This window comes from Hemicordylus capensis, chromosome 1 (assembly GCF_027244095.1).
Source record: "Hemicordylus capensis ecotype Gifberg chromosome 1, rHemCap1.1.pri, whole genome shotgun sequence".
In the NCBI taxonomy this organism is placed as follows: Eukaryota; Metazoa; Chordata; class Lepidosauria; order Squamata; family Cordylidae; genus Hemicordylus; species Hemicordylus capensis.
The window spans coordinates 96,542,037-96,564,351 of NC_069657.1; the positions used below are offsets into that span (position 1 = coordinate 96,542,037).

The following is a 22,315-nucleotide window of genomic DNA, read 5'->3' on the forward strand; positions in this document are numbered from 1 at the left end:
TGACAGTCTTCAATCTGATATATGCAATAGAAACACGCAAGAAAATTTAAACACTGAAGGTGGGAGCAAGGAGCTGAGATTATCCATTTTCCAGCAACACAAAAGTTGGAATGTTAAGCCTATAAACATTTTGATATTTTATTTTCCAACAGTTAGTTATCAGGAAGTGCCTTAAAAAGCTAAGACCATAAGCCCACGCACATTGAATTTGGGGGGGGGGGCTTGCTTCTGAAAAACCCCCAACAAAAACAAAACATGCATAGGACTGGGCTGCACTATATGCAAAAAATATAATAAGTGAAACTGCACAGCATATCAACAAATTATTTAACAATATGATTTCCCTGCAACTATATAAATACATTTTTCCCTATATAGAGCTTTGTGCATATGAAAAATTATTCTACAATAAAAATCTATACAAATCCTACTAGTGTAAAATATACATCTTTTTTAAAAAAGGACCACTCCATTCTCTGTGGACACATTAAAAGAGCAATCTCAGATATGCCTTTATGTTCAAACAGCAATCTGATTTTTTTTAAAAAAAAAAAATCATCTCTTCATTATATCCTGGTGGTTGGGATGAGTAAAAGGTTCACCTTTGGTGCCTGGGACTGCATGTGCTTGGCAAGACCCACAGTACTTTACAATCTACTGACAGTTTAAAGTAGAGCAAATGTCACCTGGCCTCTATTTCCAAATCTGTGGAGTCATGAAATCATATCACAAACTGCCTCTCTGAAGTGCTTAACAATAGTGGCTCATATGCAGATGAAGGAAGTACCTGTGTGGGCACTGCTGCTGTGTTCTGCACTAATGCAGAGTGCATGTCCACAGGGGTGTGATTTTTGCCAATTTCCCCTGCCTCCAGAAGCACTTTTTGCTACCTGGAAGTAGGTCCCTGAGGACTGTGCAACTCTCAGGGACCTACTTCTGGATCACACAGAGCACTTCTGAGGCCAGGGAAGATCAGCAAAAATCACACACACTGTACAAACAGCAGAGCTGCACTAGTCTGCATCACAGCAGTAGTAACACTTCATGAGAAGCTCTGGTGCTTAGACTGCATCTGAGCCAGTGAGAAAAATCTGAATCTATTATTCCCTATCTCGGATTAATATTATAGGGTGCACTGGATCACTGGAGCCCTATAAAGACATTTTTAAAAAGCTGTACGCAAGTACAGCTGCCAAAAGTGAGTGTGGAAGTCCTGCCCTTCAGTGTGTCAGTCACTGCCCCTCACTCCCCCTCCTTCACTTCTCACATTTACCAAAAGCCTGATGTGTACCAGGCTGCCAGACATGGAAGTGCCCACCATCACTATGTCTTTCTTCAGACATCTGTCATAACCATGAGCAACACAGGCGGAGGAGTGAGGGAGAGTTATTGACATGCTGGGGATGGGGGCAGAACTTGCTTCTGTACTTGCTTTTGATGGTGGTAGTCACGTACATTTTTAAAATATCATCTGTATAGGACTTGGATCTTAGTCCAAAAGAAAAAATAATTCCTAGATATCACTCATACACTTTTCTTCTAAGGGCATGTCTACACTACACTACAATTTCATATTGGTGTTATAGCCAGTTCAGCTGTTATAGCTTCCCCCAAATAATCCTGGGAATTATAGTATAGTGGTGAGAATTCTCATCGCTCTGCAAGGGTCCCTAAGTCCTCTCACAGAGCTATAGTTGCCAGGCTTATTCGGGAGAGAGAATTACCATTGAGCCATTTTAAGGCAGTAATGCATGGCCTAAAATGTTCACATGTTGTATTACATTATTAAATGTATGACATTTAATAATGTTATACATTTAATACAACATATATACAATAAGGGCAATTGAAATGTCCTTTCAAAATATTCCTCCAAAACAAAATGGTGGAGATGGTGGTGCTGTAAGTATCATAATGTTGTCATTTCCCATTAGGTTCTAATAAAGAAGTAGCTTTTACAAGATGGCATAATTATAAGTAGTTATTATTTGACCTATGTGTCCTTGCCTGACAAAATGTAATAGCAACATCAGTCATAATGGATTACTTCCATGACTGCCAAAGCAAGGGACTGTAGTGGGGTGGGGGGTTGGAAAGTAACAGAAAGGACTGCAGCTAATACAGTCAGATGAGGGTTTTCAAGACAGGGTTGTCAGCCTTCTCAGTTTTGTATATGATTTCTAAGGTTGCTTTAATTACATTCTCATTTTTCCTGAAAAAAGACTCCATTACTTTTCTTATACTGAAGAACAGATTCATTAAACATACTACCTACCCATTTGCTGTGTTTTATTCTTTGGAACCAAAATGGCTACAAATGTGTATCCCCAATATATGGCACTTGTTACACAGCTACAATGTTACTTCTGAAGGCACACAACAGTGCTGTATATGTAACAGTAATTAATTAGATGGGAGATGTAAAGTGAAACATGGGAGCCGGGGAGTACCTTATGGAGAAAAAACAAATCATATGTAGAAAAAAAACCAAATGTTCAGTCAAGAAAAAGACACAATAAGAAAAGGGCTTGCTCTAAAGACTGGAGCCTTATTACTTCATCTGTAACTAAGTCACAATCAAATAATTAGGACAAACCAAAAAGACACAACATCTTAAGCAAATCTTGAGTTCTCCAGAGATGTTCATCAGGCTGTATGATAAGCAAGTCTAAAAGGAGGGTGGAGTCGCTGGGTATGGTGAAATAGCCTTGAATGACTTCTACATCTTATATCCTAAAATGGAACACAGGAATTGTTAAGTGGACTCAAGACTAAGGGTGTGCACGAACCAAGGTTCGAGCATTGGTATGGCACCGTGTGGAGGGGAGGGGGAGCTTTAAGAAAGAGGAGAGTACCTGCTCTTCACCACCACATGCAACTTCCTGCTGGAGCAGTGCTCGTCTGAAGTACCTGTGAGCAGCGCCAGAATGCACATGGTGCCCACACCAGGAAGCTGCATGGGGTGGCGGGGAGAGCAGGTATGGACCTGCTCTCCTCTTTCTTAAAGATCCTTCTCCCTGCTCCCCTCCCTGCGGCGTCGAACCAGTGCTCGAAACTCAGTTTGTGCACACCCTTACTCAAGACTTAAGCAAACTCCATCCTGTATTCCTTCTTAAGACACTTATAAGATCATATATTTAGTCTTGTGGCTTTTGAATTTTTTTTTTCTAATGGACTATCATGATTACCTATGATTTTTCTGTGATTTTTCTATGATTTTTCTCCACCCAACTTAGGTAAAGTAAAAAATGTCACATAGGTATGATTGCTGTTGACAGGTTTGGCAGAAACTGTGCAGGAGGAGGTGTTGCCTTTCTGATGCATGTCTGATGTGTGCTGCTATCCTATGTGTGTGTGTTTTGTTTTTTGTTTCGCAAAGGATATTGTAACTGGATTATCAAAATTTTAATCAGCAACTTTACATTTTAATTAGAAAAGTCTGAAATTTGAACCAAGATTGAATCTAAATCACATGGGCAAACATGGATGAGCTAGACGCTGACCCTTTAATTTTAGCCCTTGAGACAATAGCCTCGTTTATCCTGAGGTAATAAATTGTGTGTGGACCATAGGCAAGGACTCAAATGACAATGTTCTTCCATACCAAACATCCATGAAAATAGAAGACTAGATGTCAGAGAGAAAAGTATTTGGAGAGATTTTAAAAAATAAATCATTCAAATTCGTGAAGTCTTAAGTAGTGCAGCCCAGACACAGATCTATTACCCCAGGGAGAAATAGTTCAAATCTAACTAGAAAGAGAGTATTTGACCCATAAAGTGTTTTGTCATTTCACACCCATATTTGACCCATATAGTATTTGACCCATATAGTGTTTTGTCATTTCACATATACCAAAAATGTATATTGTTATATTTCTCTGCTTTTCTTGCAAAGAGTGACATTTCAGCCTCATTAAATCCATGAGAAATAGGACAGTGACTTGTCACTCAGTGACCTTCACATCTGAATAGGGATTTGAAACTGATAGTTACACAGTTCGCTTTACTATAAAATAGACTTTTTCAGGGGATCCTGCACAGTTACTGTCCTTGATCCCCCAGTACCAGTCAAGTTGACAGCTAACCACAGTCTTGAGCAGGAGTAGTCTGTTCACGAGGCCAAGTGAGACATTTGACTCAGGTGATAAATTACTGGGGTGCCAGCAGAGTGGCAAGAGGCTCACCACTGTTACTATTGGAGAAGCTCTTCAGGATCCATCTGACTCTTGCAAGCACCTCTCCTCAGTGTTACCAAGCTTGAAAGAAGCCTGAGGAGATATAGGAGGCTGCTAGCAACTTTCCACTCTCCCTGCCCCCTGCCCCACTTTCAAAGCTTGCAACAGGTTGGTTTGGAAAGGAGGCTGGCCCCCATCAGTGTCATTGGGAAAGGCAGGGTTTGGGCCTCACCTCAGGTGCTGCCACCACTGACCTGGAGAACCACGACGTGAAGCAGGGCATAGTGAGGAATGGTACCTACGCACAAACAGCACCCACAAGAGTGGCAAACAAGTGAAAATCTCTTTTTAAAATGTTTTAACTGAAAGAATGGATCCTCATAGTCATATGGCAGTTATTTCAACTGAACAGTCTTCCCTTCAAAAGCTGAATGAGTTGTCTCCACTCCATTTCTAAACTCCTGTCACAAAACGAGACAAAGCCAATGTAGATGCTCACACCTTGTTTGGAGGAAGGGCACAACAGTAAGTGGCAAACTAAAGCCATAGTCCACAGGTTTACATTTACTTAATATAATTTTAGCTGGCAAATCTCCTCACACAGCCTTGGCACAGAGATAAGAGACAAATTCTCATTTTTCTCATATGCAGAAAGCAATACACCTTGTTTTCAGGCTCCTGAGTAAAAAAAGTAATGCCCTGTGATTTCCTCCCATTACATGCATCTCTCACAGCATTATTGTAAATCACATTTCTCCTGGAATATATACAGTATTTCAAAAGTCTTCACACGAAAGGCATACATATCCCTAAACACAATCATACAGCACTCTCATAGGTCACAGAAAACTGTGTACGTTTTTCCCCACAGAAGGACATACTTCAAATAAAATAATTTTAACATCAATAAACTATAGTTTTCCTTCTTCCCATTAGAAGTAAATTTATGCCTGTTCCCTCCAATTTTTGTACATAAATAAAAGAAAATTGTCTTTGAAATATTTACATCCACTAGGAGTTCCTGACAGTGAAGTTTTGTATAGTAGTCTTTAGTTCTCATTTGCTCTCCAACCACGAGCATTCTTTCCAAATTTATATACCAATCTCCGACCATCTACACGCTCAAGAATTTCTCGTTTGTAATAGTATCTGTTAAAAAGAAATAATGAAAACACATGTATTTGAAATTTATCATTAGCAATGATGTGAACTCCCACTAGATCAATTCAGAATTGGGATGGGCAAACTCCTACCACCTTCAAATTAGAAAATATCTCCATTTATTCCATGCCCAATTTAGCTACTTTTGTGCTCCTGAGATTATCATCCAGATATTCTGATCATCTCCCCGCAATGAGCTCATTAATCCCCACCCAAAGAAGTCTCTATAACGTGCCCCATTGCCCTCTTCCCACATATTTAGCATGGCAGTGGGAAAAACAGCAGTAGTAGCAGGAAGCTCTCACTTCCCTCCTTTGTTCACTGGTGCCTGTTGGAATGCAGTAGGAATCCTGGACATATACTTCCCAGTAGGGGTGTGCATTTTGGAATTTTCTTGTTTTGATTTGTATCCGAATCGAAACACCCGTTTTGTTTTGTACCCAAACTTTCTGAATCCGAATCAGCCCTGTTTTGTTTTGTAGCCAAGTTTTCCGAATCTGAATCTGAATCGATTTGGATTTTTAAAAAGGGTCCCAGGGCAAAAAGAGTGGGTGGTGGTGGTGGTAGCATCCAATGGGTGGAAACTAGCAGCCAAATTTCAAAGGAATTAGGCAAAGGGCTGATTTTTTGTGAATTTTTTAAGTTTACACATCTTTAAGAATTTTCCCTTAGGGAATAATGGAGATTCCAGCAAATGTATTGCTTCAAATCAAGGGGAAAGGGATGACCCAGAGCGGAGTGTGATGGGTGGTAGTGCCCAGTGGGGGTAAGGAAACTTCCAGAATTATTTCAAAGAAATTGAGCAAAGGGCTGATTTGTTGTGATTTGATGAAGTTTACGAAGATTTGATGAAGGGGTAAGGAAACTTCCAGAATTATTTCAAAGAAATTGGGCAAAGGGCTGATTTGTTGTGATTTAATGAAGTTTACGTGTCTAAGATTTCTCCCATAGGGAATAATGGAGGTTTAGGTTTCAGCAGCCCCATAATTCCACTTGGGGGGGCACTGGGGTTGCCCAGAGTGAGGGGTTGTGTAGTGCACATAGGGTGCCAACCACCCCCATACCCACAAGCCTGTGGGGTACTGGGTTTTGTTGTTTCTGAGGTGTTCATTGTAGATTCTCTGGTAGCATGAGAGATTTTCAGTGAAAAACAAGAATCCACTCTCATATGCTACCAGAAAATCTACACTCAGAACATCACAGAAACAGCAGAACCCAGCACCCCATGGGTTAGCAATACTTCCCTTGGCCAATGTGGGGTCAGTAAAGAGTGGCAAGAAGCAAAAGAGCCAATGGGGAACAAGGAGGGAATTGTCAGCAGGTCAGCCCATGATTTAGGTCACCGATCAGAAGGCTGGAAGGGTGGGAAATTCAAAGAGATGTCAAACACAAAATGGAGGTCCAAAACAACAAAACGTTTTGTAGCCGAAACAGGGACGTTTTGTTTTGTATACAAAACTTTTGGATCTGGAAAATGGGTGTTTTGTTTTGTCTACAAAACACCCGAAACAGGCTGTTTTGGGTACAAAACGTTTTGTATCCAAAACGTTTCGCACATCCTTACTTCCCAGAACTCAGGTGCCCTGGCAAAACTACATTTCCTTGGTTCCCTGGTGCCTGGGATGCTGTCACAGCAGCATTCCAGCAGCCATTAGATAGGGAGCAAAGTCTCCAGTGAGCTCTCCTTGCCCCTGCTACAGCTGTTGCTATTTTTATAGCAACAGAATCATAGCTATCTAGCCTACTATCCCTGCTTGTTCCATCTCTGTGTTGTATGTTCTATCTTAGTACATATTCACAATCCATGATACTTGCTGGGTGATTCTGGGCCAGTCACTTCTCTCTCAGCCTAACCTATTTCACAGGGTTGTTGTGAGGAAAAACCTAAGTATGTAGTACACTGCTCTGGGCTCCTTGGAGGAGGAGGAAGAGCGAGATATAAAATGTCTAAATAAATAAATAAATAAATATGTACAGTCTTCCACCTGACCATCCATTTTAAGCCCAAGTTCCAAACATTATGCACCTGAATTGCTGCATATATGTACCTTAAAGATGCTATGACAAATACATGGAAGTCAGGTTGGGGCATATGGTTGCAACCCGACTGTTCAGAATGCGGCAGCCAGGTTGGTCTCTGGGTCATCTCGGAGAGACCATGTTACTCCTTTATTGATGGAGCTACACTGGCTGCCAATAGGTTTCCGGACAAAATACAAAGTGCTAGTGATAACTTATAAAGCCCTAAACGGCTTAGACCCTGGGTATCTAAGAGAGTGTCTTCTTCACTACGAGCCCCACCACCCATTGAGGTCATCTGAAGAGGTCCGACTCCAGTTACCACCAACTCATTTGGTGACTAATCAGAGACGGGCCTTCTCAGTTGCTGCCCTGAGCTTGTGCCCTGAGAATGCACTCCCTGCTGAGATATGATCCTCCCCATCCCTGACAATTTTTTAAAAAAAAAACACCTGAAAACCCATCTTTTTGCCCAAGCTTTCTCAGCTTCCTAAAATTCTTGGGTTTTAATCTCTGGTTTATTTTTTAAATTGTTAAATTGTTTTTTAAGTTTTTTGTATATGTTTTTAACTGTTTTTATGCTATAGTTAACCGCCCAGAGATGAAAGTTTGGGGTGGTGTACAAATTTGATAGATAGATAGATAAATAAATAAATAAACAGATAAACAAACAAACAAACAAACATAAATACCATGCAGCAGCCCAAACACAATGTTATTAGACTGATGTACTCTTACACAGTATGTCAGCCACTGACGTTAACTAATTCATTAAACAACCCCTAATATGTGCTTGTGACATTGCTGTATTTATGATGAAATTGATTATTTTCTTAAAACTAATTAAGTGTATTAGAAACAATTTATTTCAATTAGAAATAAGCACTCCTAACTTTCTTGGGATTATGACCATTATCTTTAACAACTGTAGGATCAGCTCCTGTGTAACCTTTTACAATATGCAACATCACTGCTTTCCACATCAGTATGTTTGCTAGTATTTTGTTGGCACTTCTGTGTCAAGTGGTTGCACTGATCCTGTTGGCAGCTACACTGCCAGGATTAGCAGAGTTCAGAAACTTCAGTCACTGCCTACTGGTCATTTAATATCAAAATGATCAGGGCAAGTCCAAGATAGGAATCCAATGTGCCTTTATATAAGGGCACATTTTGTGGATAAGCAGTCACAAGGATCATTGAAAGACATTTGGATCTGGAAATGATGGCTGTAAGCCACCTCCAGGGAAGACAATGTCAAAGTTCTCACTGATTATAATGGGTCTGGTTTGTCCCCATCAACTAATAAATGGGAAGTCTTCATGCTGGAACTGGTCACTGGTCAACCAGTCACTGTGCTGCTCGTGTATTCAGGTCAAGTCATATGGCTATTTCATATTGAGAAAGGATTAATTATGCAAAGCCCAATAATGTGATTACAGTTATCAGATCTTGAATGTATTATCAAGATTCAGGGTTTAATGTTCTAGGACTTGTGGCAGCAAAAAGAAAATGTGAGTCATAGTTTGTTCCACGACGCTGCAAACTTCACAAAGAGACAATATCTTTGTGTTCATAAAAGCCAACAGGGCATTCTCAGTAATCATAACATACTGTTCACAGATTTGCAGAATTCTCATCACATTGCAATAATCTTGCAGTGTGCAAGATGCCATCTTGCAATGATGGCATCTTTCACGTGGGACAGGAAAACGTCTGGAGGGGATTGCAGCACAGGAAAGTAACTTTTGTCTCATAATGTTTTCAGCATTCAATTTACACTATTCAATGGCTCTGTGATTTCAGCCCAGTAGACTAGTCTATGTGGCCTACAGAGCACAGAGTGAAAATGGCTGGTTTAAGCCAAAGCATTCCCCATTTTTTGTTACCTCATAGCACGACTGAGTTTCTCATAAGTCATGCTGCTATTATTCTTCTTCTTTCCCCACAGTTGAGCCACTGCCTCAGATTTTAAAAATCTAAAGACACCTTCAGTCCGGTCCTCCCATTTTATCAACCCTGGATTCTTCTCTGGATGTAGGAGAATGTCTCGAATAAACTCCCACAAATGAGTCCCTCGAGGAGCTATAATGAAATGGAATTAAAACAAAAGCTTAATTGGTCTGTTACATTGGTCTGTGAAAAGCATCCTTGATCCTATTAAAAAAGAAAAATATTTTCTGAATAACTGTGTACAGATACCTTCCTAGTTCACAGGCATGAACTGAAATTCATCACAAGAAAAGAGACTCCAAAGTGCTTTAAATTGCATTTTATATCATACCTTCCTCAAAAGAATACCATTTTAGATCACATGAATAGCATGGCTTGTATTATGAAATTATAGTGTTCAATGTATCCCAGCAAGAGGAACTCATAATTTGTTCACGGCTTGTAAATTGCTAATGAACAAAGCAGGAAAAGCTACATTATGCAGCTGCCCAAAAGAAAGCCTCAAGGACCTTTGTACTTTACAATGCACCTTCAAAAGGCAGCCATTTACACTGGATAAACCAAGGGTTCCCACACTTGGATTCCCAGATGGTCTTCAGCCTTTGTGGCTGAAGATGATGAGAACTGGAGTTCAACAACATCATAGAACTGGAGGACTCTGGGGAAAGTGACAGAAGGGAAAGGAGTGCTTAACCTTCTCCAGTCAGTCACATCTCCTCCGAAACTCCCCTTGGCTAGCTGTCCTCACAAGGCCAGTTTGCCAAGCAGAAAAGCTGTTGGGGCATTGTTATATGCAGCTGCTATGTGTAGTTTGCCTCCTAGACCCCATCAGTGATAAATGTAAAAAATGAATTCTTGACCATTGTCAGGTTTATATTTCTCTGGAAGGAAACAATCTTGACCAACAAGTCATCTCCTTCGACATTACGATTAGTGTATTAGGCTGCACTCCTCTCCAATCTTATCCAGGAGTAAGCCCAATTGAATTTAATGAGTAAATACCCATAGGACTTCACTATTAATAACTCTGAGGCTCTTTGAAGGACACAGGTTTTCATTATATTTTCACTTCTCTTTTACTAGTTTGAGCTAAGAAAATCATAAAACTAAGGGCCTGTCCAAACAGTACGTCCTGGGGAGAATTCTCTAGCTAGTATTAGGTCTCAGAGTCTTGTGTGCCCTCCCTCATGGGAACAGAAAAAACAAAAGAACTAGATCTACCTGAAAATTCTCCAAAAGGCAATTTTAATGAATTCTGAGGGTTCAAAAAGAAAGGGAACAAAACAGGATAAATTTCAAGACTGAGCAAGAAATTCTTGTAAAGTGAGGTGTTTTTAGTAAAGTGAGGAAGGATATTGTAGAACTGGAAAAGGTGCAGAAGAGGGCAACCAAGATGATCAGGGGCCTGGAACACGTTCCTTATGAGGCTAGGCTACAGCATCTGGGGCTGTTTACCTCAGAAAAGAGGCGACTAAGGGGAGACATGATTGAGGTGTATAAAATTATGCGTGGAGTGGAGAGAGTCAACAGAGAGAAATTTTTCTCCCTCTCTCACAACACTAGAAACAGCAGTCACCTCAATCAACTGAAGGTTGGGAAATTTAGGACCAACAAAAGGAAGTACTTTTTCACACAGTGCATAATTAATCTATGGAATTCTTTGCCATGGGGTGTGGTGATGTCCACCAGCTTGGATGGCTTTAAAAGGGGCTTAGACAAATTCATGGAGGACAGGTCTATCAATGGCTACTAGTCTGGTGGCCATGGGCCACCTCCAGTCTCAGAGGCACAATGCCTCTCAATACCAGTTGCAGGGGAGCAACAGTGCGAGAGAGCGCATGCACATACCTCTTGCCTGTGGGCTCCCCAGAGGTATCTGGTGAGCCACTGTATGATACAGGATGCTGGACTAGATAAGCCTGATCCAGCAGAGCTGTTCTTGTGATCTTATGAGGTGGCTTATTGCTGTTTCATAGTGTCAAGAGCAGGTGGTCTTTATAAACGAAACAGCTTTCAGTTTGTGTTTGTAGATGGCTGCAGGATCAGCACTGGAAGTGCATTATTTTCCAGTCTGCTCCTGGAATGATGCTACATTATGATGTAACATCATTCCAACAGGAGATTTTCCAAGCAGCAATTTACTCCTGCTTCCCTATGCATAGCGTAGGGGGGAGTTCGTATGAAGAAGGGATTTACAGTGATTTCAATATGATAACAGCAAAGTATCATTCATACAGCCAACTTTTTTCATAATGATTAATGATAAGCCAGCATGGTATAGTGGTTAGAGTGCTGAACTAAGACTGGGGAGACCTGAGTTCTAATCCCCATTCAACCATGATACTTGCTGGGTGACTCTGGGACAGTCACTTCTCTCTCAGCCTAACCTATTTCACAGTGGTGTTGTGAGGAGAAGTATGTAGGCTCCTTCCTCTGGGCTCCTTGGAGGAAGAGCAGGATATAAAATGTAAATAATAATAATAATAATAATTATTATTATTATTGATGATGATGATGATGATTGGTTCTTAATATGTAATATAAGCGTGTTTTAAAAGTTGGACTTTGGGAGAGTGTTGAAAACAGCAGAAGGGAATACTCTGACATTTTTGTTGCACTGTATGAATAGACCCTGCAGATAAAGTGAGAGTGTGTATTTAGTTTCAAGTAAATCAGTCAATTTAATGATTTTTAATTATTTTTTAAAGATTAAGCCAAAATTAAGCAACAAAAACTAATGTCATATCTGAGAATCCATGAATTTTAAAAACATTATTAAAAATCAATGTAGGGACTGATTTACTTGAAAGTAAATACATAGAATCCTGTCATCCTCCACTAACTGTGAGTCAATATTCAGAGATTTCTACCCAGCCATTACCACATTCTGAATTCTTTCTCTCTCTTTTTGGTTTGAGAAGGTGTTATCAAACTAAACCAGTTGATGTGTCTCTAGATATGATGGGGAGAACAATTAAAATTGGGCAGCCAGTTCATTTGTTGCTTTCACCCCACAGTGAAAGGAAGAGGGATATGCAGGGCGAAGACAAATGCAGAGTTGTGAGTTTTGCCTGGGACATAATGCCTAAACAACCCCACAGAGGAATTTTAAAATTTATTTCTCATTTATTCATTTACAGTGCCATTTTTGGAAACGCGGTATAGAAATCAAATAAATAAATAAATGTAGTTTTTATTGAGCACTTTATGCTAAATTCCATTTTTGTCACTTTCATTGTTGTTCCTTCAGTACTATCTGCATTGACTATACATACTGGATTAGCCCTGTGTGCATAGTGATATCCCTGTGGCAACTGACTTACTGTGCTTCTTATTGTGTGATTTCGGAGGGGCGTCTTGTGGTTTTTTCATGTCTGAAGAACCTTCTGGAAGAGAAAATTGAGTTAGTTCTAGCACCTATACTCTTGTACCCATTCAAGAGATACGATAAAGCCAATCTATGAGACTAAACAAGAGGACAGTTTTGCATCCAGGTTAGGCTATAAAGATGGACTTTTAAAAAATGAACAATATACCCTTTCGTTGGGAGGGGGGAATCAAATCAACAGACTCTTGTCCCCATCTATTAGGCACATCACTAATATATAAAAAAAAGACTCAATACATGTTTAGACTGGAAGTTTTCACATAATCTGTTACTGAAACAAGAGGATATAATAAATATGTTGTCCCATGATGTGTCATTGCTTAGTACTCACTCACACAAAACAGTAGTTTTGAAATTTGCATTGACTTTTCAACCATATCATGTTTAAAGTGGCTTGCAATAATAAGAAAGAAAATGTTAAAACACATAAAACAAATGAACCTTACATTCCAATAAATATAAAACAGCAGCACCATAATAAAATTAGCAATTCCCAGACTTACAGTACAAAGGCTTGGCAGAACAAACATGTTTCCATTAAGTGCTGAAAGGCTTCAGCTGAATAGGCCTGGCAGAACTTATTGGGGTGGGAGTTCTGCACTGCAGCACAGATGCCATCACCAAAGAAGCTCCACTGCTAAGCAAATGACTTCATTACCCGGAATCATCAATTATTCGGATGATCCTAGTGTGTGTGTGTGTGTGTGTGTGTGTGTGTGTGTGTGTGTTGTTAAATATAAGGAAGGAGACATTTCCCAAAGTAATATAGGCTCAGGCCATTAGCCAGCGTGGTGTAGTGGCGTGGTACAGTAGTTAGAGTGCTGGACTAGGACCGGGGAGACCCGAGTTCAAATCCCCATTCTGCCATGATACTTGTTGGGTGACTATGGGCCAGTCACTTCTCTCTCAGCCTAACCTACTTCACAGGGTTGTTGTGAGGAGAAACTTAAGTATGTAGGACACCTCTCTGGGCTCCTTGGAGGAAGAGCAGAATATAAAATGTAATAATAATAATAATAATAATAATAATAATAATAAGGGCCACAGAAATCACCATCAGCCAATTACAAAAAGCAACTTTACTGGGAACAGCCTATACTCTGCGACGATATCTATAACAACAGCAACAACATTGACAATAAAATTCAGCCATCCCAGGTGCTTGGGAAGGACTCAATGTCTGGATAAAATAAACCAGTCAATAACACCTGTCTGACTGTGTAAACAACCACCACCACCACCACAATAATAATGTAATTTAAAGATTAAAAACAGCATCTTAAATTTATCCCATCAACAAACAGGCAGTGAGTGAAGATCGTATAAACTCTGGTATTCTATGCACTGATATCTGGCATCTACTAAAAGCTCTGCATTCTGAACCAAATGAAGATTCCTAACTGTCTTTATAAAGTCAGCTCAGTGTATAGTGCACTACAATAGCCAGCTCAATGTTATCAGTTGTTGGGGATTGTGGCCTCAATGAAGTAGGTGGGGCAGCAATGCGAGTGTGTGGGGAGCCTGTCCTAGAAGAAGAGATGTAGTGCAAGGCAGGGATGGGGGGGCCTCCAGGGTTACCACTGCCTGTGCTGAGATGGGGCATGGTTGGAAGGCCAGATGAGAACTTTCCAAGCTCTGTCAGCCTCTTGCAAGAGATCATGGTGAGATCTCATGTAAGACTGCTAACAGTGTCAGAGCTCTTTAGCAGACTGGGGGAGCATGGAGGATGAAGGAGGCTCTGTAGGAATAGCTGGAGCTTCAAGGAAAGCATTCAGCTGGCGAGGAGAAACCAGGAGGAGGAGGAGGAGGAAGAGGAAGTGAGTATCTGACAATCCATTCCACTCTGTAACTGAGGCACTTAAGGGGAGGAGAGCCTGAACAGACAGCTTCATTAGGGCAGAGCATTGAGACCTGGACATCAAAGTGTCCAAGACAAGGCAGAGCCAAGTTTTTTGCATCCAGAAAAAGGGCGCAAGGAATAAATCAGCCAAAGCTTAAAATCCTAGCAAATCCTTAAAGTGTAAACTTTCTCCCTCTTCCTTATCATAGTCCCGCCCTATCCTTCATTCATGGAGTCTTTTGCTTTCTGAAATGTTAAATCAGCACAGGTGAAAGTGCATTCACGTAACATACACATAATGATTAGAACCAGAAGACTGAGGACAAACATCAGAACAGCATAGAAACACAAGAATCATCGTGGTTGATCAAATACAAGGTCTATCTAGCAGTCTAAGCATGATACAAGTAGGTAGGGCATAAAGCAAATAGCCTATCTGATATTCATAAGTATACTGCCTCTGACAATAACTACCATGGCTAACAGCCATCAATAGGCCTATCCTCTATACATGTGTCTAAACCATTTTTAAAACAACCTAAGCTTCTGACAATCACCATAAATTATACTAGTGAATTCCAGAAGTTAGTTACACATTGTGCGTGAAGCAGTATCTTCTTTTCTTAACCCTGATCTACTGCCAGTCATCTTCATCTGGCTAATCCAAGTTTTAATATTATGAGGAAAGACAAACATTTCCCCTTAGAAACGAAATGCAACAAGAGCACTAGTCCAGTATTGGCCTATTTTACCACAGAATTTGCTGCAGTACATAAACCTTGAGGATTTGCTCTCCCCACTTGCAGTTATTTTGGATCTTATCTAATGCAAAATGTAACTAGTGGTACTAGTATCATGTACACTTGCCTGCCTGAAAATATAATGATCTGACAAGGGTTATTTCTGAGAATATGAAAATGCCAAACAGTCTAGAGAGAAAAAGGTGATATTATTAGGAATTCTTGGCAGCTGGGACCATCTGTTCTATGCCAGGTTCACAGGGCCATGCTCCCCCCACCTTAATTAATGCAATATTATCCCAAAAATCAGGTTTATGAGTGCTGGCCATTCTAAATTAAAAATAGCAAATGCCCTCAGTAATCATTTTATCACCTAAACAGAGGTCTATAGAGTGAGTATTTGCTTCTTTAGGAACAAGCAAAATAAGAATCTATGTCTGCCTAATCTACTGCTGGCGATCTGTTTTGCCATTGCAAATTGCCAGAAACCTGTGTAGTGTCTGCCTTGCATGATATTTAGTGCCAGAGAAGCTTAAAGCCCACACATATTATTCCGCCTACATACATGCATAAACAGTCACCATAGCTTTCTATGGAAATCAGCTATTTGCACATGCAAATAACTTACAGTAAGCACCAGCCTTTGTACTAACTTGCCTAAGCGTTTGTGGGGTTTTTTTTTAACCAGGACTGATAAGCACTCCAGGAAAATGACTAAAACAAGAGCTGAGCAGGCCTTCTAGAATTCTACAAGGCACTTTCCAGATTACCCACTACAACCACAGTAAAATACTTCAGCTTGAAAGGATCTTATTCACAGTGATCCCCAGAATCAAAAAATCCTACAAAGAGAAAATACAGCGACCTTTTTGCAATGCACATACAACGTCATAGAATTATATTGCAGCAATTAAATCCGAAACAAGGCATCTGAAATATGAACGGCACCCTGCTGACTGTGGCGGGACTGCGGTGCCATAACACAGGAAGTATGGAAGCACACTTAGCAGATTCGCCGTGACCCTGTTGTAGGGTCTAATCTGGAAAGCGCCCTGGGAAAGAATGCTAGTTCCTTTGCTCACAGCTGAAGAATAAGCTCATTACATTTGTGACTTTTCTGCTTTACCAAGTTCAGAGAGCACCATCCTTGTGGACAATATGCTGAGCTTGTGGGAAAGCCAAGAAAATTAATTAAGTGATTTCTGCCCTCACTGAAGCATACTTGCCATTAAACCTAAAGCCGTTGGGAATTTTGTTCTGAGAATGAGAATCCCAGGGATTCAAAATTACTCTTTTTATTTTCAAGGTACATTTTTAAACATGGTTTGAAACAGCATCTGTCATTACTATTCCATTATCCACATCTTTGACAAAAATCTTGGCTGTTTTTGAATTATTTGGTTATTTTATTCTAACAAAACCAGTTGCTTGCCACAGAGTTGGTAATTACTTGTTTCACACCTGCATAAACAAAGGCTTACAGAGAGAGAGCGAGAGTGAGAGAGAGCATGATAAGTCTTTGAAGGTGGGGTTTTGACAACTAAAAAAAATTACAATGTTTCAACAAAGTGTCTTGCAAAACTTGGGAAAAAATGCATAGTATTTGCATATGATTCAGGAATGAGCCACATCTTTACTGAATATACAAATCCAGTTTTTACAACAGGCTGTGCCCTTGGCATGCCACCCTTCCTCTAGGCTCAACAAGTACAAGAGGATAAACACACCACAGCAGGCAGGGAGCTTGACTGAGACTCACTACTGACAGGAGGGTGACTTGAAGAGCTGGCAGCCATTTTATGAGAAAGGGCGGACAGCAGAAGGAAAAAGACAAACATCAGTTGCTGAGTGCATTTGTTTGAAGTGTGTGTTATTGAAGTAAATCAGGCTGTGCAGCTGTTGAAGATCAGTGAATGCATGCAAATATTTTTCTGTCAGTATTGCAACAGCTCAGCAACAGCAACAGAGTGAGGCTTCTATCTTTGTTCTGGCAGGGCTCCTGTGTTTTGAATAGCTGGAAGAAAGGCAGAAATTCAACAGTACAGTACATCCAGAAGGGAGGCTGTTTTACCTGTTGAACTGTTGCTTCTCATTTAGCAACTTAAAGATAGTTTAATGCTGCATGATTTAACAGGTGTTGCTAACATTCTTCCCCTCATCACTGCTGGGGAAAAAACTGCACTTGTTATTTCAGTTATACTACATGTATAAAGTTGTTGTCCATTAAAAAAAGGTGTCTGCCCTATTGGTCTCTTTATTTGTTGGTTTTATTGTCCCTTATGATTAATTATACCTGCTTTCCACTTTTTCCTTCATGTAACCTTATCTCTCTGAGTACCTCTGTTGTTCTCTGCAAAGTGTACGTCTTTCTTTCCTTAATTTCAGTCACCTCTCTGTTCATGTCCTTTACTTATTTGCCCATAGTGATTTGTATTGTCAGTTCAACACAGCAGCATTGGAGATCCAGATTGGGGATGTGTGAAACGTTTCGGATAAAAAACGTTTTGTACTTGAAATGGGCCGTTTTGGGTGTTTTGTAGACAAAAACCCCCGCCCATTTTCCAAATCCGAAAGTTTTGTACACAAAACAAAACGTCCCTGTTTTGGCTACAAAACATTTTGTTATTTCGGACCTCCATTTTGTGGCGATCTCTTAGTCAGTCTCCATTTTGTGTTTGACATCTCTTTGAATTTCCCGCCCTTCCAGTCTTCCTATCGGTGACCTAAAGCATGGGCTGACCTGCTGACGATTCCACCTTTGTTCCCCATTGGCTCTTTTGCCTCTTGACACTCTTTACTGACCCCACATCGGCCAGGGGAAGGGTTGAAGAAGGGGCAAGGGTGGGAGGGAGTTCAAGGAGGGGTTTTCAATTCATTCAACAAGTTAGTTACTCATTCGCCATTCTGCCTTTCTGCCTCATTGAAGAGAGAGAGAGAGAACTAGTTTGCATTGCATGGCATGCCTCAAGTTGCCACGATGATGCCATGCCATGCCATTGCTTATGCCTGTCTGCCTTGTTGCTAGCCTATGCCCTGTGTGCCAGCCTGCTATGGCTACTGTGTGCCTGCCTGGGAATGGGTTTATTTGCTGCATTGCTTTTTTGTTCCAGAAGAATTTTTTCACCCCCTTGAGAGATGCCATGCCATTGCCTATGCCTGCCTTGTTGCCAGCCTGAGCCCACCCTGTAGATTCTCTGGTAGCATATGATATTTTCAACGACAAACCATAAATCCATTCTCATATGCTACCAGACAATCTACACTCAATACACCTCAAAAACAACAGAACCCAGTACCCCATGGGTTAGCAACCCATGAGGCTGGTTGGCACCCTAAGTGCTCTACACCACCACTCGCTCTGGGCTACCCCGGTGCCCCCCAAGTGCAGTTATGGGGCTGCTGAAACCTCCATCATTCCCTATGGGGAAGAACCTTAAAGATGCGTTAACTCCATTACATCTTTAAAAATCAGCCTTTGCCCAATTCCTTTGCTCTGGTCTCCCCACCCCCCACCCCCGATGTGAAGCTATACTTTTGCTGAAACCTCCCTTATTCCCTATGGGGAAAATCTTAAACTTCAAAATTTCACCAAAAATCAGCCCTTTGCCCACTTCCTCTGAAATTTGGGTGGTAGCTTCCATGCGTTGGGCACTACCACCCCCACCCACAAGTTTTGCCCCAGGGCCAGTTTTGCCCCAGGGCCAAAGAACAAAATGGGGGGGTGTTTCAGATTTGGGCCAAAAACAAAACAGGGGAAAAAAGAAAACGCACAACCCTAATCCAGAGTGCTCTTCAGCAGCTGTGATGCTGATGCCAACATTTTTATTTATCAGTACTGCAGTGTGCTCATCCCTGCCATTGCATCACTAAATGTAGCAACAGAGAGAAGCTCGTTGCATTATTGGTAAACAAAGATGGTGACCATCAGTGTGGCTGCTAAGTGCATTGAGGGCCCACATGAATCTGGCACCAGCACTGCCTTCAATTGCTTTTTGAGGCAACTGAGTTTTTATTACTCTGTCCACTGAATTTGGCCCTAGATACTTGTAACTTGCTGCATTAAAACCGTTTCAGACTACATCAAAAAAGCATAACTGCCTAATAAGAACAGAAATTGATAACTTGTGTTTTCTAAGACCCTCTTACAGAAGCAATAAACAGTGTGGATGTTGCTTGAACCTAAAGTATATTTGGCTGGTGGTCCTCATTAAGGGTCATTAGTGAAGAGCAGTTTGACTCAGGTTTCAGCTTTAGTATCATAGCTTTTTCACACCAGCCACAGGCTGCTAAAAAGGAATGTTTCGCTTCCACACAGTGAAAGCTATGTGTGACCAGTTAATTTATTTATTATTTATTATTTTATTATTAAAACATTTTTATACCGCCCAAAACTTATTTCTCTGGGCGGTTTACAACAGTGTTAATGTGACAACAAACAGATCGTTAATATAAAGCATGACTAATTCTTCCCAACTGACACATCACAACCTATCTGAGGACCAGCTCCAATTTGTTGCAGATTATTTGCATCCAAGGAATATAATCCATGCCATAGGTAGACCAGAAATGCTTCAACAATTATCAGAATACAAAATGAATATCATCATAACTAAGACCTACATGTTCTTTGCTTTGTCCCATACAGGCGGCCCTTGTCTGTGGACTCCATATCCGCAGTTTTGCATATCCACAATTGGGTCTTAGAGACTCAGTTTCATTATCCATGGGTAGAAAAATGGGTGAAATTCACCTATCCATGAATTGGTGGCCGGAAATGACCCAAAAATAACTTCTGATGTTATTTCCAGCCACCATTTTCCAGCAGAGAGCAGAGAGTTATTTTGTGGCTCTTTAAAAAAAGATATATTTTTTGGTGAAAATTCAACTGTTTGGGGGTTTGTGGGGGCATTGCTGGAGAGCTGGAGAACTGAGAATAAGGTACTGTCCTTTTCTTTTCATTTCTGCCCGACTTGTTTTTTGGCCCCCTTTATTTTTGTTTCGGAACCTAACCCTCCTAATTCCCATTGACACAAGGTTTCATTATTCACATTTTCCATATAGTTTGCATCTACAGGCGAGAGTGTGCAAATGTGCTACAGATGAGAGTGTGCGAGAGTGTGCTACCCTGCGAATAATGAGGGCCACCTGTTAGAACTTGTCTATATACACTGAGGGAAATAGGTATTTGATCCCCTGCTGATTTTGTCCGTTTGCCCTCTGACACAGAAATGACCAGGCTATAATTGGAATGGTAGGTTTACTGTAGCTGTGAGAGACAGAATAACAACAAACAAACCCTCAAAAGCCCAGTGCCCAAAAGTCAGCGATGGATTTGCATTGTAGTGAGGGAAATAAGTATTTGATCCCCTATCAACCAGCAAGATTTCAGGCTCCCAGGTGTCTTTTCACTATATGCAGGTAACAAGCTGAGATGAGGAACACCCTCTGTAAGGGAGTGCTCCTAATCCCAGCTTGTTACAGTACCTGTATAAAAGACACCTGTCCATAGAAGCAAGCAATCACTCAGCTTCCAAACTCACCACCATGCCCAAGACCAAAGAGCTGTCGAAGGATGTCAGGGACAAGGTTGTAGACCTGCACAAGGCTGGACTGGGCTACAAGACTATCGCCAAGCAGCTTGGTGAGAAGGTGACTACAGTTGGCACGATAACTCGCAAATGGAAGAAACACAAAATAACTGTCAATCTCCCTCGGTCTGGGGCTCCATGCAAGATCTCACCTCGTGGAGTTGCAATGATCATGAGAACGGTGACAAAGCAGCCCAGAACTACACGGGGGGAACTTGTCAATGATCTCTGGGCAGCTGGAACCATAGTCACCAAGAAAACAATTGGTAACACACTACGCCGTGAAGGATTGAAATCTTGCAGTGCCCGCAAGGTCCCCCTGCTCAAGGCAGCACATGTACAGGATGTACAGGCCTGTCTGCAGTTTGCCAATGCACATCTGAATGATCCAGAGGAGCACTGGGCAAAGTGTTGTGGTCAGATGAGACCAAAATCGAGCTCTTTGGCATCAACTCAACTCGCCGTGTGTGGAGGAGGAGGAATGCTGCCTATGAGCCCAAGAACACCATCCCCGCCGTCAAACATGGAGGTGGACACATTATGCTTTGGGGGTGTTTTTCTGCTAAGGGGACAGGACACCTTCACTGCATCGAAGGGACGATGGACGGGACCATGTACCGTCAGATCTTGGGTGAGCACCTCCTTCCCTCAGCCAGGGCATTGAGAATGGGTCGTGGATGGGTATTCCAGCATGACAATGACCCAAAACACACAGCCAAGGCAACAAAGGAGTGGCTCAAGAAGAAGCACATGAAGGTCCTGGAGTGGCCCAGCCAGTCTCCAGACCTTAATCCCATAGAAAATCTGTGGAGGGAGCTGAAGGTTCAGGTTGCCAAACATCAGCCTCGAAACCTTTCTGACTTGGAGAGGATCTGCAAAGAGGAGTGGGACAACATGCCTCCTGGGTTGTGTGCAAACCTGGTGGCCAACTACAAGAAACGTCTGACCTCTGTGATTGCCAACAAGGGTTTTGCCACCAAGTACTAAGACATCTTTTGTGAAGGGATCGAATACTTATTTCCCTCACTACAATGCAAATCCATCGCTGACTTTTGGGCACTGGGCTTTTGAGGGTTTGTTTGTTGTTATTCTGTCTCTCACAGCTACAATAAACCTACCATTCCAATTATAGCCTGGTCATTTCTGTGTCAGAGGGCAAACGGACAAAATCAGCAGGGGATCAAATACTTATTTCCCTCACTGTATGTATGTACTGTACTTTATTTCTCATCACTTGAGGACTCAAACCTAAATGCTTGAAATGATTCTGTTGCAAAATATTTGCTCTGAGCTGATCTGAGGTGATATGAAAGTTCTATCTGTGGTGCTTGATTCGTGATGGCTCTGTCTGTGGTGCCTGATCTTTTGGTTAGTTAGTGCAATTATTAGTCTGCTTTCAGTATAAGAATCACCATTCATATCTGCACATTGTCATATAATGGTGCAGTCACC

At 41.3% G+C, this 22,315-nt stretch overlaps 1 protein-coding gene across 9 annotated transcripts in view; it reads right to left on the bottom strand.

Annotated features, from left to right (window-relative positions):
• Window positions 1–4,689: 4,689 nt before the first annotated feature.
• The window catches only part of EHF (ETS homologous factor), a 45,551-nt gene continuing 27,925 nt past the window's right edge, over window positions 4,690–22,315 (bottom strand). For all 9 annotated transcript variants that reach the window (XM_053284834.1, XM_053284873.1, XM_053284854.1 and 6 more), the window contains 3 exons: window positions 12,631–12,693; window positions 9,244–9,439; window positions 4,690–5,326 (listed from right to left, as the gene is read on the bottom strand). In XM_053284834.1, the coding sequence (XP_053140809.1) occupies window positions 5,227–5,326; window positions 9,244–9,439; window positions 12,631–12,693 (359 nt within the window). In that variant the 3' untranslated portion in view covers window positions 4,690–5,226. The remainder of the gene's footprint in view (window positions 5,327–9,243; window positions 9,440–12,630; window positions 12,694–22,315) is intronic.